General features: G+C 46.8%; 2 protein-coding genes across 2 annotated transcripts in view; one reads left to right on the top strand and one right to left on the bottom strand.

The window, feature by feature from the left end:
* Positions 1–6,471, top strand: part of SHISA4 (shisa family member 4) — a 31,719-nt gene extending 25,248 nt beyond the window's left edge. Inside the window, exons 2-5 of the mRNA XM_035123821.3 lie at positions 733–904; positions 2,593–2,726; positions 3,158–3,337; positions 4,573–6,471. Coding sequence (XP_034979712.1) covers positions 733–904; positions 2,593–2,726; positions 3,158–3,337; positions 4,573–4,619 — 533 coding nt within the window. The 3' untranslated portion in view covers positions 4,620–6,471. The remainder of the gene's footprint in view (positions 1–732; positions 905–2,592; positions 2,727–3,157; positions 3,338–4,572) is intronic.
* A 1,243-nt stretch (positions 6,472–7,714) lies between these two features.
* LOC148685115 (uncharacterized) lies at positions 7,715–13,050 on the bottom strand. Its single transcript, XM_088673406.1, has 2 exons — positions 11,251–13,050; positions 7,715–8,456 (listed from the first exon to the last, which is right to left on the bottom strand). The coding sequence occupies exons 1-2, from the start codon at positions 11,711–11,713 to the stop codon at positions 7,912–7,914; spliced, it is 1,008 nt and encodes a 335-aa protein (XP_088529532.1). The 5' UTR covers positions 11,714–13,050; the 3' UTR covers positions 7,715–7,911.
* Positions 13,051–16,290: the final 3,240 nt, after the last annotated feature.

Genomic DNA, 16,290 nt, shown 5'->3' with positions numbered 1-16,290 from the left:
CAATCCCCCCCCCACGTGAAGGCTGCGTGAGCCCACAACATCTCCTCCCCGTGAGCCGGGAAGAGATTTTTCCATAGTGGAGAGGCAATCAAATGATTGGGAGTGCAGTGAAAGGGGAGTATTTAACCCTTCCCTCACACATAATGGCCCCAATGAAAATGGGCCCACTCCAACATTTCGGCTGTGGAAAAGCAGAGTGTCCCCTTGGCTGAAGAGTGTTAGAAGTTTGGAAACAGATTTGCTGTTCTGCTTCGAGCAGCAGTGTTTTGAGTGCTGCTAAATTGTCCACCTCTGGAAGCAATCACAGAGAAAGAACAGAGAATTGTGATATGGAATTGTGATTCAACTTTTCTATTTGTATGCATTCATGCAGGAAATTTATACTGCATTTAGAGGAAGGTGTGCAGTATATCCTGATATCCTGGTTCTTGTAAAAGTGGATATTGAGCAGGGAATAGCTAGATTATAAAGACTGCATCTTGTATTATTGGATTGCATTCTAGTGTGCTCCTTAGGCTGTATTCCAGTGGTGAAAGAAAATAGATTTTTTTTTCTCCTGGTATGAATGCTAGCAGTGATAAAGTTGTGCTGTTGTATGGCATCACTGCCATTTATTTTAAGCATGTGGGTAGGGAAGCAGACATGCTGCAGTTGACAAGTGAGGGAAATTTACTCTGCACATGCTCAGAGGCAGGAAAAGACTAACGAATGACTTATTCAACCTCCCCACAGTCTCAGCCGATGAAGACTGCAAGTGGTACATGGACCGAAATGGCTCATGGCATCCTGGCTTCGACTGCCACTTTCCCTCCTTCTGCTGCGGTGACTGCTATCAGCGTTACTGCTGCATTGACCTCAGGAAACTCCTCACTGAACGGCAGCAAAAGCACTGCATAGCATTTGGGTAAGAAGAGGCAAGATGTGTGCCAGGAAAGGGAGGGGCTGGGAGAAAAAAAGAGAGTGGAAGAAAGGGTCAAGGTTGTGCTTCAATACTTGAAAAGGCCAAACCAGATGGAGCTGAGGAGGAAAGAAGTGAGCAGACTTCTTATTATCCCCCACTCTTTTTTGTTCATGGAGGAGTTGCAAATTTGATCAGATCATAATAGTGGCTGTGGGGGGTGGGGCAGGGGAATAATTTCCTCTGAGTGGTTTTTGTAATCAAAATTCCTGCTGTGTAGGTGGGAATGGCTTTCACCATGGAGATGGCCCCCTAAGGGATGTTGGAAAATTCTGACAAAACAGAAATGGGAGTGGGATTTGCCAATGTTCGTTTATTTGCCCCATGTCCAAAACAGACATCAATCCAGTGAACATGATTGTTATTTGCTGCTGCTGCTGCTTTCCATCCTCAAACGATACACAATTAATTACGTCCCCCCCCATTTGCATTGCATCTCTTTGTATTGAAATGATCAGGGTGGAGTAATGCAGTGACAAGGTAATGGCATAATTTACATAATTAATTACATAAGTGATGTAAGTTACATAAATTTGCTGCAATGGACAGCGAGATGAATAACATTGTTTTTGGCAGAAGGTCAGCTGCAGCAGAATGGAAACAGTTCTGCATGCTGGGAATACAGGGCAGAACGAAAAACACTGCCTTTTCACATCCCTACTGCAGACACAAGCATGTATACGTACACTGTGATCCACACACCTCACTGATTTGAGAATACAGTACAGAGTTCATATCTCAGTTAGAAATCATGGATATTATAGGTAAGATCAATCCCTAGTGAAGGTGAACCTCATGGGATCTGCTACTCCAGGGTTGGAAAATCTCAAGCCCACAGGCTGAATGTGGCCCTCCAGGCATCTCTGTCTGACCCTCAGGTTTGCTCCATGTCCTCCTTAAATACTTCTGCCTAGCTGGAATATATCCTTGAATTCTGATATTACCTCTGGATTACCTGGCTAGAAGATGGAGAGCTGTTTGAGCAACTTCTGACATTTGTGCAGCCAGAGTGCAGCCTACTATACAAAGGTTGCTCCACCCATTTTTAGTCTCTGACCCCACCCACTTTTTGTCTCTACCCCTGTCTACCAATGGCATGTGCCCTGCTCCCTCCAAAGGGTGCCCAGGAAGGATTGCAACCTTTTGACTATAAAATGTTCTTCACTCCTGCTATAGTTTCTATAGTCTCTCTACACACATATATTAAAATTGTCTGCCCCAAAGGTTGTTGGATCCAGCAGGTTTCCACTCTGCCCTCATCAGCTTCCAGTTAGCTTATCAAGGCTTCCTGTTGATGCCCTGGTGAGTTAACTATATATTCCATTTAACCCACAATCAGGGTAGCTAAAAACTAGAAGAGGAAGCATTTGACCACACATTCAGTGCAGGCCAGTGCATGAAACTGTTATTCTTAATCATGTAATTATACATATAGGTGTTTTTTAAGTAGAACTAAAAGTAATCTGTCACCTAGCTCATCTATATTGACAACACAATTTCCTCCTGTTATTATTAAGAAAAACCGATTTGTTTCTACCTCAATCAAGTCTACTTCTGGAAGCTCTGGTGTCTGGTTTGGTATCAGATGCTATTGTATGCCCAGCTCATTTATCATCTCTGTCTGTGTCCTATAGCCCCAAAACCATTGCTGGCATCGCTTCAGCTGTGATTCTCTTTGTGGCTATTGTTGCCACAATTGTCTGCTGCTTCCTGTGCTCCTGCTGCTACTTGTACCAGCGACGGCATCATCTTCAGACACCCTATCAAGGTAGGAGAAGTCCTGGTGATTAATTTGTATTAATGCCTTAATACAAATCCATAGTGAGACCACACTAAGAATACTGTGCACAGTTCTGATCTGTGCACTTAAGAAACAATACAGTACAGCTCAAAAAGTTGCAGAACCAGACTCCCAAAAGACCAGAGGCTAGAACACCTCCCCTAAGAGGAAAAGTTACAATGTCGGGGGCTGTTTAGTTTAGGGGGGGGGAAAGCAAGTTAGGGGAGGCATGGAGGTGAATCTGTGGCTCTTCACATGTTGGATTCCAAAGTCCTATCAGCACTAACCAACATACCAAATGTGAAGGGTTGAAGGGAGATGCAGTCCAACCACATCTAGAGCACCACAGGTTTTCCATGCCTGACTTGTAGACTCATCAGCCCAGCATATGCTCACAGAGTGTGTTTCCTTTGTCCCAGGTCAAGAGATCCCACTTTCTGGCTACCCTGCCCAGCCTCCAGGGCCTTACCCTATGGATCCCAAAGCTGGGCCAGCACCATATCATCCTGGCTATACACCAGTTGTTTCCTATCCTCCCACAGCACCAGCTGCACAGTATCCTCTGTACCCACCTGGGCCACCATACTACAACCCTGCAGGTAAGAAAGCAGGGGGAAATTAGACTTGAAGACAAGTGGGCCTTAGTTAAAGCTTTGTCTTATCCTCTTCTTCTGCATAGAGAACCTGCCTCAGGAATTGAAGTGTTACATTTCATTCAGCCACCAAATGGGGAAAGAAGGGGGCTGGTGTTGGGAACCTCCAGGTTTTGTTAGACATAAGCTCCCATCCCCCCCCCAGCTACCATGGACAATACTCAGGGATCACGGGAATTGTGGTCCAGATACTTCTGCAGGTTTCTGAAATTAGCCACCCTGTTCTAGACCAACATCTCCAGAACAGAGGTTACTACCGGGAAGTGGAAGATGGTCCAACAGGGCGAATGGTGAACTCTTCTACCAACATTGGCCAGCCTCTGCCTGCCTTCTTAACTTACATTCATTCCATGGGGTGGCACTGTCTCCTCCCAAGTATCAGGGTTGCTATTGACTCCTACATCTGTAGAGTAGGCTGCATTTCCGCCATTGCCAACTCAGCAGGGAGGAGGATGGGGAGGTGGGAAACTCAAATTAGTTGGCTCTACAGTCGTACCTTGGTTTTCGAACAGCTTAGTTCTCGAAAGTTTTGGCTCCCAAAAGCCGCAAACCCAGAAGTGAGTGTTCTGGTTTGCAAACTATTTTTGGAATCCGAATGTCTGATGGGGCTTCTGCAGCTTCTGATTGGCTGCAGGAGCTTCCTGCAGCCAATAAGAAGCCACGTTTTGGTTTCCGAACATTTTGGAAGTCAAACGGACTTCCGAAACCGATTCCATTCAACTTCCAAGGTACGACTGTACTTTGCTCTGGCTCCCTGTGTTGTTGGCCTTTCTGCCTTCTGTCTTACCAGTCCCAATGGGTGCACAAGTCATCACTGCTACCTGGGTGGTTCAACGATAAATTCCTCTTCACAGAGAGCTCTGGGAATTGTAGCTCTGGAGGCAGAATATGGGTCTTCTCATAACTCTTAGCACACTTCAGCTCCCAGTATTCTTTTGGGGAATCCATGACTCTTTAAAATGGTATCATAGTGCTTTAAATCTGTGGTGTGAATGTGGCCCAAGTTTCTTCTGGTTATTCCTGAGATGTGGGGGGATAACACCTCCCTTATCCTTGCGCACTGTGCAGTATGCAACTGCTGAGTGATGACTTTCACATCCACCCCTCCCTATGAGGCTATTCTCCCTTTAACCTTCAGGGCCTCTAGCCACCTCCTGATTGCCCCTCTCTTTCTGCTGCAGCTCCCCCACCCTACATCCCACCACAGCCGTCACAGCCCAGCTCCTGAAGAGGACCTTGCAGAGACTATCCAAAGGAGCCCTTTCTCTCTGGGTCTGCCATTTCCACAGAACCTGTATTGGGTTTCCTGCTGCACTGAAACTCCAGCCCAAGCTTCAGCATTTGCCAGTGTCTCTACTCGTTACCTTTTTCTCTGCATGGTAGGAGGCATCATGACTCTCTGCATCTTTGCCTGCGCACCCGCCACCCCCAATTCTTGCAATTCCTGCCTGTGTCACTGTGGGGAAGCTCCTAGTCCTCCTTGCCTTCCACCTGGGCTCAGGAAAGAGCATGTGTTAAGACGGCCACAAACGCCATACGTTGCATCAACTGTGCTGCTGAGCCTCTTCGATGGGAAGTGAGGGGAGTGATGGGAAGTGAGGAGGTGACTGTCTCAAGGTGGCAACAGAGAGCAAAGTGCAACAGTCTGTATCTCACACAAGGACTTCGGTCCACCCTGTTCCCTGACAAAGCACAAGGATCCATTATGCCTGCTGTTCATGGTTCCAGGTTGAAGTTTTGTCTCTAAGGAAGTCCTGAAACTTTGGAAAAGAGGAATGGGAGGATACCCAAATACCCCAGGAGCCTGATATCACATGTGGCTGTTATAGGCCATTAAACTTACTCACCCAGTGTCCCTTCTTTTTTTTACAAACAGCTAAGCTGGGTACTTGTCCAGCATCCCTTACCCAAACCCTTTTCCACTTCAGCTTTGTCTGTGGCCTTTGAGGGGTGGGTGGAGGTTAGAGCACCTACTTTAAATGAGCTTCTTTGCAGCGTAGCCATTATTTCACATTTCCCCAGGAAGTTATTGGTGCTCCCTGCAGCTTTGCCTGTATTCTGGCTGCATGGCTCTTTGCCTTGGCTGAGCAGCTCACCAATCTGATCCTGTAGGCTTAAACCAATCCTTCTTCTCAAACGATAGCAAACCTTCGGTCTGTGGAGATGAGGATGCAAGGTCCAGGGTGATGTCCCTCTCCTGATGCATTGACCTTTGGAGTGGATAGCGTTGGAAACTGACTCTTACATTTTAATTCTCTGGAGTAGAATCATGGCACAGGGAGCAAGGCAAGAGTGTGGAACAAAGGCACAATATACCAGTCAGGGTACAAAGGCAGTCATTGTGTGCAAAAAAGAAAAGAAAAAGAAAAAGGACTTTTTGTTGTTGTTGTTGATGTCACAGCAGTGAAGCAGTTCCCCATGAGCTCATGGCTCTTAGGAATGGATGAGGCCAATGGGCCCATTGTAAAGAGGGAAAATGCACCATGCATGTGACCTTTACCGCAAGACCAGAGCACAGCTTTACATGGTGTGTTGCTGTCTTATGGAGCTGGGCGGCCGAGAACGTTGTCTGGGAGTACATCTCAGGAGAGAGCTCAGACCTCTGTCTCTAGGGTGGAGAACCTCGCAAATATTTATTTGAAGTATGGGGCAGTATAGAAATAGCTTAAATAAATAACCTGTGGCCCCCCACTGCTGGACTACATCAACACCAGCTAACATGGCTAATAGGCAGGGATGATGGAAGCAGTAGTCTAGCAACATCTAGAACAGCCTGCCCCCACCTTGGGTCCCCAAATGTTGCTGGACTACAACTCCCATCAGCCAAAGCCAATGGTCAGGAATGATGGGAATTATAGTCCAACCAGCTGGGAATCCAAAGGTGGGAAAGGACGATCTGGAGGACCCCAGGTTCCCCTCCCCTCCCCTAGGTCAAGCCTTGTTCCCACTGTGGGGGGTGGGCATGGCCCTGCTATTTTCCAGGAGCAGTAACCAACACCATGAGCTCATGTTATAGTCAGAATGACAAGTGTTGGCATCACAAAATGTTGGCTAAAATGTGGATTAAACTTGTAAATAAAGCAACTGTTTTACGTGTGTGTTCTTCCTCTCTGTGAGGCATACAGGGTGGTACATAAACCTGAAGGTCGTTCTGGGAGAATTAACAACACTTAAGAGCGGTTTTCTCACTTTTGGAAGGATTAAGAGCTTGATATGGGGAAAATACGAATATGTTGGAGAAAGGAAGGAAAGTGAGTCAGTGTGATTCTGCACTGAGGTGTGAACTGACAGGCCACTCTTGAGTAATAATGCTTACAAACAGCTGCAAAGGTAAGCTTCTCCCACTTCTAAAGTGTAAATTCTCAAGCAAGCTGGGGGGGGGGGGGAAATATAGGCCAAAGTAGCCCTGCCAGTATAAAATAGCTAACGAAAGCCTCGTTGCCATGGTAACACAGGCTTGAATTTGGAACAGTGCTCTTGGTGTACAAAAATACCCCTTCAGTGTTTCCCTGAACTGCAGCCCTATGTTTTAATTACAGCACAGTTTGAGAAACCTGTAGACCGTCAGATGTTACTGGACTGCAACTCATCAGTCTCCCCAGTTGGGCTGATGGGAGTTGAGAGTCCAACAATAGGTGAAGGTACTCACGTTCCCCATACACAGAGGTACAGGTTTGCTCTTCTCCTTGACCCTCAGAGCTTTCTCTCTCCCTGAAGCATTCCTTCCCCAACGGGCACACATTTCCCCCATGTAACTGACTTCATTTGGAAGTACAACCACTTAACAGATGTTTTAATTTTGGACCGAATTTTGTCATGAGAAATCTTTCTTCTGCCTCTGCATGGCGTCTTACCCAGCCATAGGAATCTAACTGGATCTCTGTATTCCTGCCACTGCCACTTCAGCCTGACGCTATAAGCTTAAAAGTACGGTATGTATGCTAGAGCATTGCCATCTAGATCAACAATCAATAATTCTGTTATAGTGGGCCCTGTTCTTGTCCCCAGGGCAACCATAAGTGGACTCCACAACAAGTTTTAGGTCTTGATGATTTTCAGCAGGGCAAACCAAGCCCCTTCTGCTGATAACTGTGATAGGCAAAGGGAAAAAGGAGCAGCGTTGGAGGGGCAGTTGGAGCAATAAGACCAAGTAAGTAAAATGGAGGTAGAAAAATCAGGGTTGTTCACCCCTTAGAAAAAGGACTCTGGATTTTCAGTGTAGACAGAAGCAGGGTGATGCAGGGCACAAACTACTGTTTAGCTAGATGGTCTACCAATACCACAGACATGCCCTGCTTGGTAACTGATTCTTAAGCAGAGATGTCAACTTCACAGTTTTATTGAGCTGGGAATGGAAGGAGAATCCAAAGGAAAATCTGTCCTGAAAACAAACAAACCTGTAACTCCGCAATAGCTGAATAAATTCTTCCCCATATTAGTCACTTCTGGAGTAGCTGGCACCTTTCCGTGAAAGGGTATTGGCACCTAGAGGTGCTTGGGATCTTCTGCTGGTGGATCCCTCATTGCTTGGGTACCACCTGTTGGCGGAGGTAGAGGTCCCGGATCTCGGACAGGCTGCTGCAGACGCCACTCAGGGCTTCAGCAATGCTGTGCAAGATGGAGGCAGTCTCCCTGCGGCTCTCAGTATATTCCTGCCGGAAGGCCCGCACCTCCTGTGCCAGCTGCTCATTTGACTGGACAATCCGCCTCTCTGCTAGGCTCAGGTGGCTGCTTTCTGACAGCCCTTCCTGAATTGGCACAGTCTCAGGAGCAACCATATCTCCTATGTTGCAGTCACTAAGGTGCCCAGGTGGTGGTGACTCATGGTCAAATGCGATGCTTGCATAATCCGAACCCAGGGCCTCTGAGAGCTCAGTCTGTGAGGAATTTGAGGGGCTTCTCCTCCAGCCCTCACAAGGATCATTGGGGGCATGGGCAGAGCTCCTGAGCAGCTGCGCCTCAGCCCCCTGGCTCCCACGCTGGTGGATGGCCTTAGTGGGAAGGGAGTGGGGTGGCTCTGGCTTCACATCTACTGGTTCTTCCTTCACTGGCTCCTCCTTCACACCTGCCCAGAGCAGAGAGGCCAAATCAGGTTAACTCAAAGTAGCAGCCAGCTAGAACCACGAGCCCTTTCAGGCCCTTCCTGACATCAAACATGCAGTTAAAGAGAGAGAGAGAGAGAGAGAGAGAGAGAGAGAGAGAGAGAGAGAGAGAGAGAGAGAGAGAGAGAGAGAGAGAGAGAGAAAGCCAACTTCAAGTTGTCCCAAGAGCCTGTATCAAAGGATCTATCATCATACAGAAATGTTTTGGTACAGGGAGACAAGAAAGTGGAAAAGAAAAATATGCACTGCAAGATGGAGTATAAGAAGCTGCCTTATACCATGTTAGACCATTGGTCCATGTAATAAGTTTTTTTTCCAGGCAGACAAAGCTTGAAAGGGGGATTTCTAATAGTATGCGTGCCCTTGGGCCATTTTTACCTCTGAAAAAAACACGAGCTTTCCACTATGTCAACAACCTGTAAAAACAGTTTTACAAAAATATGTGTACCATACATAGCCATAGGAAGAAATGCTTCCCCCCCCCTCAGTCTAAAAGGCTCTTGTCTTGCTGTATCTAACTTCCCTCATCCTTTGTTGCTGTGAAGAAATACCTCCCCGCATTACCAGGATGCCGCTCTGCACTACATTGTATCATCAATGCAACTTCTTCCTATCTTGTCATGTGATATGCATGGCAATGTCAGCACTTCAAAGACCAATCCATGCTGTTAAAAATAGTGATTTTGATAAAAATGAACCTAGCCTGAAGGCCAAGAGGGCAAAAGAACATCAAGGCAGAGGAAGCGCCGCCGCAAATGAACAGAAAGCTGAGAGAGCAGATTATGAAAAGCAAATGCTGGCCTTATTTGCACCATACATTTAAAATGCTAAAATTCTTTGGACACACCAAAGAATTATGAGAAGTGTAGTTTGTTTGCAATTGGCAGGGTGGCTAAACAATCAAGTCCTCTTTCCAGGGTATTATCGGAATTATAATTTTGTGAGGGGAATAGGTATCTCTTAACAAATCTCAACATCCCTTAACAAATGACGTTTCCCAGGATTCTCTGGGGGAAGCCATGACTGCTTATAGTGGCATGATACCGCTTTAAATCAGGATGTAGATGTGGCCTCTGTTTGGAAAATAATTGCCTTCGCCCAACGTCACATTAATATAAAGTGTAATGAGGCTTCCAGAGTTCACACTCCAGCAGTAAGAGAACATATATATATATACTAGTGGCAAATATGATAAAAATTTGCTAGTTAAATTACGGTTCTGTTTCCCCACATGCCTCCAGTTTGGTAGGCTTTGTGTAAGCAGAGGTATTTAAATGTGTTATTCCCAGTGCAGCTTAGCCCTTTGATAGGGCTTTGATTTCACACGCCTCCCCACAGTGTCTGCAAGCAACAATAACAAATTTATGTTGGGTGTGCAATAATGGAACTACTAAAGAGATTTTGGATTGATTTTTATTGGACAAATGGATACATGGCAAAATATATTTGCTTCTCTAATTTCAGCAACTGTAAAGCTATTATCAAAATACTTCTCACCGTTAAGTGGATGCTTGTGTTTCTTAGCTATACCAAAATCTTGTTTTGCTGGTCCAACAAATACATCCCAGCTGACTTTTTACATCAGTGGTCAGGTGCCTGTATGCCCAGTTCCTACCAGCCCCAGCCAGCATTGCCATTGGTGAGGGATGATGGGAACTGCAATTCTATGTGTGGAGGCCTGCAAGCTCCCCATCCCTGTTTTAAACCCTTCCAGGGGCAATTCCACACCATACAAAGACTCCTGGGAATTGTAGTTTCCCCCTCCCAGAGCCAAAATTCACAGTGCCCTTAAACTACAGCTCCTAGTATTCCTTGAGGGAAGTCATGTGCTTTAAATGTGCATTGGATACATGCGCCTTATGGGCATGCTGTGAGTATGCTAGCCCAAACAGAGCTAAGTGCTGCTAGAGTGATGCCTCAACTTCCATGGGGCTGCTGCATGGGTGGTGCCAGAGAGGGGGAAGGGGGCGGGGCAATCACCCTCCAAACAAGCCCCCCTCCCATTGCTGGATTCCTGTCATCAATATATGCTGTTAATTTTCTTTCAGCAATCTTAACATGTGGGTTACAATTTGCCCATCTAGAAATATACTGTGCCTCCTACCCAGAAACGTTTTTTTCTGGTGCCACTATGGTGGGTGGATGAAAAGGGTTACTGGTTAGTTCAGACTAGGTGGGGAAGCTTTGTGGGCCAACCTTTTAGGAGCCACATGTCAGTGGTGGGTGGGCCAATGGCTGTGATTTCAAGTTTGAGTGGAAATCTAGAGGTTTACACACACACACACACACACACACACACACACACAGAGAGAGAGAGAGAGAGAGAGAGAGAGAGAGAGAGAGAGAGAGAGAGAGAGAGAGTCCCCAAAGAATCTCCAGAAGCCTAGTCTGTTGAGGATACTGGGAATGTGAGGTTTGTGAGTGGGAAACTATGGTTCCCAGGATTCTTTGGGGGGGAAGCCACGTGCTTTAAAAGCACACCTTATGCACTTTTAAGTGCACAGGGCGGATCACACACTCATACATCCATTCAGGCAAGCAAAAGGTATTCGTCACCCGTTCCAAGGACACACATTCCAGAAAGCCATATGAGAAGGCGTGGCAGGGTACGCGAGGAGCGTGGCCTACGGAGGGGGCGGTGCTAAACGAGAGCATCCCGAGGGCCAAATGGCATCCCGAGGGCCAAATGGAGAGGCCGCATTTGGTCCCTGCGCCTGAGGGTTCCCCCACCTTTGTCTGTGGGCGGAGAACACTCACCCTGAAGAGCCACAACCTCCATAGCGGCAGGCGACGGCGGCGCATCCGAGGGGCGCACGCCGGGCGAGGCCCACTCGGGGCCGAGCTCCGGTGAGCTGTGGGACTCGCTGCTGCTGCTACCGTCGACGCCACTGCCGGGGAGGTGGGCGAGGCGGGGTCGCCCCCCGGCCAGGGCCTGCGCCTGGCGCTGCAGGAGACAATGCCGCGCGATCTTGTCGTTGGCGCGGCGCCGCAGTCCCCGCCAGCGGTTCTTGACCTCGCCAATGTCGCGCTGGTTGCGCCCGGCCGCGTTGATCTTGCCGGTGATGCGCCACCAGATCTTCTGTTTCTCGTAGGCGTTGACGGTGGCGGCGGCGGTGCCGAAGAGCAGCTGCTCGTAGCGGAGCATCTCGCTCATCAGCACGTCGATCTCCTGCAGCGTGAAGTTGGGCTTGCGCTTCAGCAGCCCGCGGCGCCCGGCCATAGCGCCGCGCGGTCTCCGCCCGGCGGTGCACACGCCCGCACCACATTGCTCTCCGCCACCGGCGGGCCAAACGCGCGGGCGGGGGCTGAGAGAGAGAGACCAAGGGCCTTTTGTCTGCTGTTGGCTGCGCCGGGCCAGTTTGTCTCTCGCCCCCTGACGGAGGCACTTGGCGCAGAGAAAGGAGATGGGCTGCGTGGGAATCGGTGTGTGCGTGTTTTTGCGTGTGTGCCTTTAAGGGAGCTGGACCCCGGCCCTGTCCCCATGCACGGCTAAATCTGATCCACGTGGAATCCCCGCTCTCCCACCCGGCAGGACTCTCGTACATGGCGGGCAGAAGTTCAACAGGTTATGCTTTTCACGGAGAGGCAGTGATGTGGAAGGTGCTACCTGCTGTAATTCCTCCTGCACATCACACGTGTAGTAAAAGGCCCGGAATCCCAATATAATCAATATATTGTGACATAACCTTTGTTGACTAGGGAACCCTGCTTGTCTGGTGCGTGGAGATGAACTTACTCATGCTTTAGCTAATCTGGTGCCGCCACTGTTTTGGGCTTCAATTCCCATCAGCTCTAGCCAGGAGCAGGTTAAGGATTTCCTTGGTTCAATAATTTCCCATCATTTGCAGAGTTCAACATGTGCTTAATAGGACTTAAAAGTCCTCAATTGTGCCTGGATTGCGCCTTAATTGAATCCCAAAATATTAAGAACAAAATACCTCTGCAAACCTTTTTTTTTTTAATGAAGCCTACAGCCCTTCAACCAATAGCAATGTGCCTTTCCTTGAGCATGTGAGGCAAGAATCCCACCACTTGAGGGCAGGGCTGCATTACCCAAGTGGAAAGTGAAGTCCCAGATTATTTCTCCATCCTTTCAATGCATGCTGATTGGTGAAATCAAAGTGTAGGTGTTGATGATAGTTATTCAAGATTAATTAACACTGGAGTAAGGCAGTGTCCAGTCTTGATTAAAATCCATTGCTCCACCCCTGCCACTTGTTTCCCCCCCTAAGTGTTATGTTCCACGGCTTGTGATAATGGATACTACTGGTGCTCTAATGAAAGTGGGACCTAAGGACCCTGATCTTTCTACTGATCCTTTCACCAGGAGGGGAATGTGGAAATGAAGCTGAACAAGAATTCCCATAGATTTCTTTATTTCTGCCCTCTTCCCAATAAAAAGCAGCCCTCTTTAGAGATGATTCCATTTTTACTGCCACCTGCAAACACACACACAAAACCTACTTAAAAGGTGCCCAACAGAAAAACAAATGCACCTATTTGTCTGTAATTTGGCAGACAATATTCACTCAGAAAGAGCTGGTAACTCTGCACATTTTAATCAATTCTGGAAAAAATAATAAAAGAAGTGATAACTGATTCAACAGTGGGCTAGCCCCATTGAACTTCACCTTCCTCTCCATGGGCATAGTCAAGGGGGTTGGGGGGCACCTGCCCCCCATAAATAAAAATCAATACAAATCTGAGGTTCCCCCCCTAACAAAAATCCTGGCTACGCCCATGTTCCTTTCCTCTCCCTGCAGCCCTCTGTGTGCCCTCAAAATTTGGTCTGGAGGATTGGGGTAGCTCAGTCTGTAGAACACGATACTCTTAATCTCAGGGTCATGGGTTCAAGCCCCATGTTGGGCAAAATATTCTGCATTTCAGGGGGTTGGACTAGATGACCATTATGGCCTCTTCCAACTCTATGAAACTGATTTTGGATGCACATGGGAGGGCTGCACTTGGGAGGACAGAAAGCTTCCTGAAATGCAGGTTTCTGCCCATATATATATATATATATATATATATATATATATATAATCAGTGATTGGGCGTCAGAGATGAAAAGACCATGGTTATGTCATGTTGAGCTCCTGAGACATTGGGAGATCCATGATCCAATAATCCTCATTCTTTTTAAAATTTAAAAACTGTGCATGTGTGTGGACTGGGACAGTGGTGTTGGAAAGGATAACTCCTTTCCTCCTCCTGTTTTCTTGGTCAATCTTCCCACTTCCAAGCTATATTTTGCATCCTGGGGAACTTGCCCAGAAAAGGGGCAGAAGAGATTGTCACTGATCAAACCAAAGAACAGGATGTCTTTTCCAAATCAAATTATCAGAACATTCAATTCTGTTTTGGGTCTGAATAGAGATTGTGGCTTTCTGCCTCACTTAACGTATTAAATTACCCAGCAATGCTAAGGTGATAGTTCATCCCCAATCATTTCTGCTGGGAAGGGTCATTTTGCATACATTTGTGATTTAGCTGAATTGTCACAGACTGTACTTTTAAAATTCAGTTGCTATTTAACTCCTACCTAACCCTTGTTCATGTGTATATATACCTGACAACTGAGGACCACTTGCCCTGCATCTGATGATGTGGACTGCGGTTCTTGAAAGTTTATGCCGTAATAACAAAGGTCTTTAAGGTACCTTTGTTGTTTCTGCTGCAACAAACCAACATGGTGAATCTTCTGGAAATCCTTCTAGTAGTCCTGGGACAGCATAATTCAGTGCTATAAATAACAAAGGGTGCTAAAGTTCCCTTGTATACTTTCCAGCATTAGATGGAGAAATCCATAGTGTTTACCGAGGAAAGACAGGCCATCCTTTTTCATTATTTTCAGTGGGAAGCAGAAGTTCCACAGCTCTGGGTGGCCAAGGGGAAGTGATGGTGCTATGACCCCAAACTGCCTGATTTTATGCACTGCAGTGCAGAGAGAGACCACCAAGGGTAGGAAATTGTCCTCATCTCATGGTATCTTAACGTATTATTATTATTATTATTATTATTATTATTATTATTATTATGCCATTATAATATTAGTGGGAAGGGAAGAGCACAGAAATTCCTCTTAAAATGACTACAGGTGCACCATTCAGGGACCACACAACTCAAGCAATTAGCATTTTTAGTTTCCCAAAGCCCTGAGACATCGTTATTTGGCTCTGAGTCACTGCTGGAATGGCTCCCTCATAGATGCTCATGTAAAACTGTTTTAAGTGTAAACATCTTCATTTATTAAGTTCCCAGGTTCTGTGCAGATTATAGACACAAATGCTATGGCACAAGTTATTTGGCTTGCACTGACCGAAAAATCTGTTCCCCCCCCCCCCCAATAATCAGTTAGGCAGCCCTCTTTTCCTCCACTACCTTTCTCAACATTAGCCACAATTTTTTCATGGTTGTTTTGTATGCAAAACAGTGTAAACTCACTGATATCATAGAAATATAAGCAACTTCAATTACGAAACTGTATGAAAAAATGAAGTCTGGGTTTGCAAACAGGAACACCCCGTATGAGTGTTGAAGCCTGGCTTACTTGCAAATTCCTCATGCCACTGAGTGCTCAGTCTTCCACTTTCTATGGCTGGTGGTGTGCACTGAATCTGTTTCTAATATTGTGGCATTTTCTCCAACTTCACCTCATTGGCTGGGACAATACCAGACAACATTTTGGTCTTGGATATCACTGTAGCAGTGTGGGAGAAATGGTAGAATGCACAGGGGAGAATCCATGTGACACAATGAAATTCAGATCCATACTGAGGATTTGCAGGGGGGGGGAAATGCTTTCTAGGTTGGTGGGAAATGAAGTCTTTGTGACTTCACCGGCTGGTCGTTTTAGGCGGGTCATGCAACCCGATAGTATGAAAGTAAATCTCCTCCTTTTCACATCACTTGCCCTTCTTTTCTATTTTCATCTGCCACCTGTGGGACTGTTTGCAATGTGGCACTGACTTACAGAAGTCAAGGGGCATCTGTGATAGGACAGCAGAGCCTGCCAGGTGCTCTTGTGACTGAGGGCAGCTGTGTGCTGATGGCAAAGATCTTGGTGGCAATGACAGGAGAATCACAGGTGGAAAAAGCACCAGATGAGAGAGGACCACAGTGCTGCTGAGAGTGTAGCTTGGTAACCAAAGAGGAGGTCCTTGTGAACTAAGCCTTGTTTTCTCTCCTCTTCTTGGCCGCTCTGGGCAGTTGGAAGGCTTCCCACTATTAGGAAGAGCAAAGGAATGAAGTTTTGCTTGGGCTAGTCTATGCAAAATGCCCAAATATAGACATTTCTCTGGACTCTTGAGGAGCAATTCAGCTGCCCTTGGAGTCAGCCAGACCCTCGTCAGCAGTGATTGACTTCTGCACAGAGCTGGCAGGCAACCCTCTGAATTGGCAGCAACAGGAGGGAGAAGCTCCTCTCTGGCCCAGTGCCCAGCACACTCAGGCTGCACGGTGGGCTTCTTGTGTTTGTACACAAAGAGAAATGTCCCATCTCAGCTGTGGATTTCTGCAAGTTCCTGACATTCTCTGGTTAGTTTTTAAAAAGAACAGAGAAAAGGAACCAATTCTCCACTTATTTTATCACCTATTTTGAGCCTGACCCGAAATGAAAATTCTGGACTGTGTGATCAGACCAGCTACAATTGCAAGAAAACCATTGCTTCTTAACCTCAGTTGCCCACGTGTCAAGTGGGTAGCAGTAATAAATTAGTTCATGGGGTATTTGAAACATGATTCTGATGCCAGATGCCAGTTGACACACCTACAAGGCTGTCCAAATCTGCACATACT

This window comes from Zootoca vivipara, chromosome 7 (assembly GCF_965207765.1).
Source record: "Zootoca vivipara chromosome 7, rZooViv2.hap1.1, whole genome shotgun sequence".
Taxonomy (NCBI): domain Eukaryota; kingdom Metazoa; phylum Chordata; class Lepidosauria; order Squamata; family Lacertidae; genus Zootoca; species Zootoca vivipara.
This window is presented reverse-complemented; position numbering and strand designations above follow the sequence as displayed.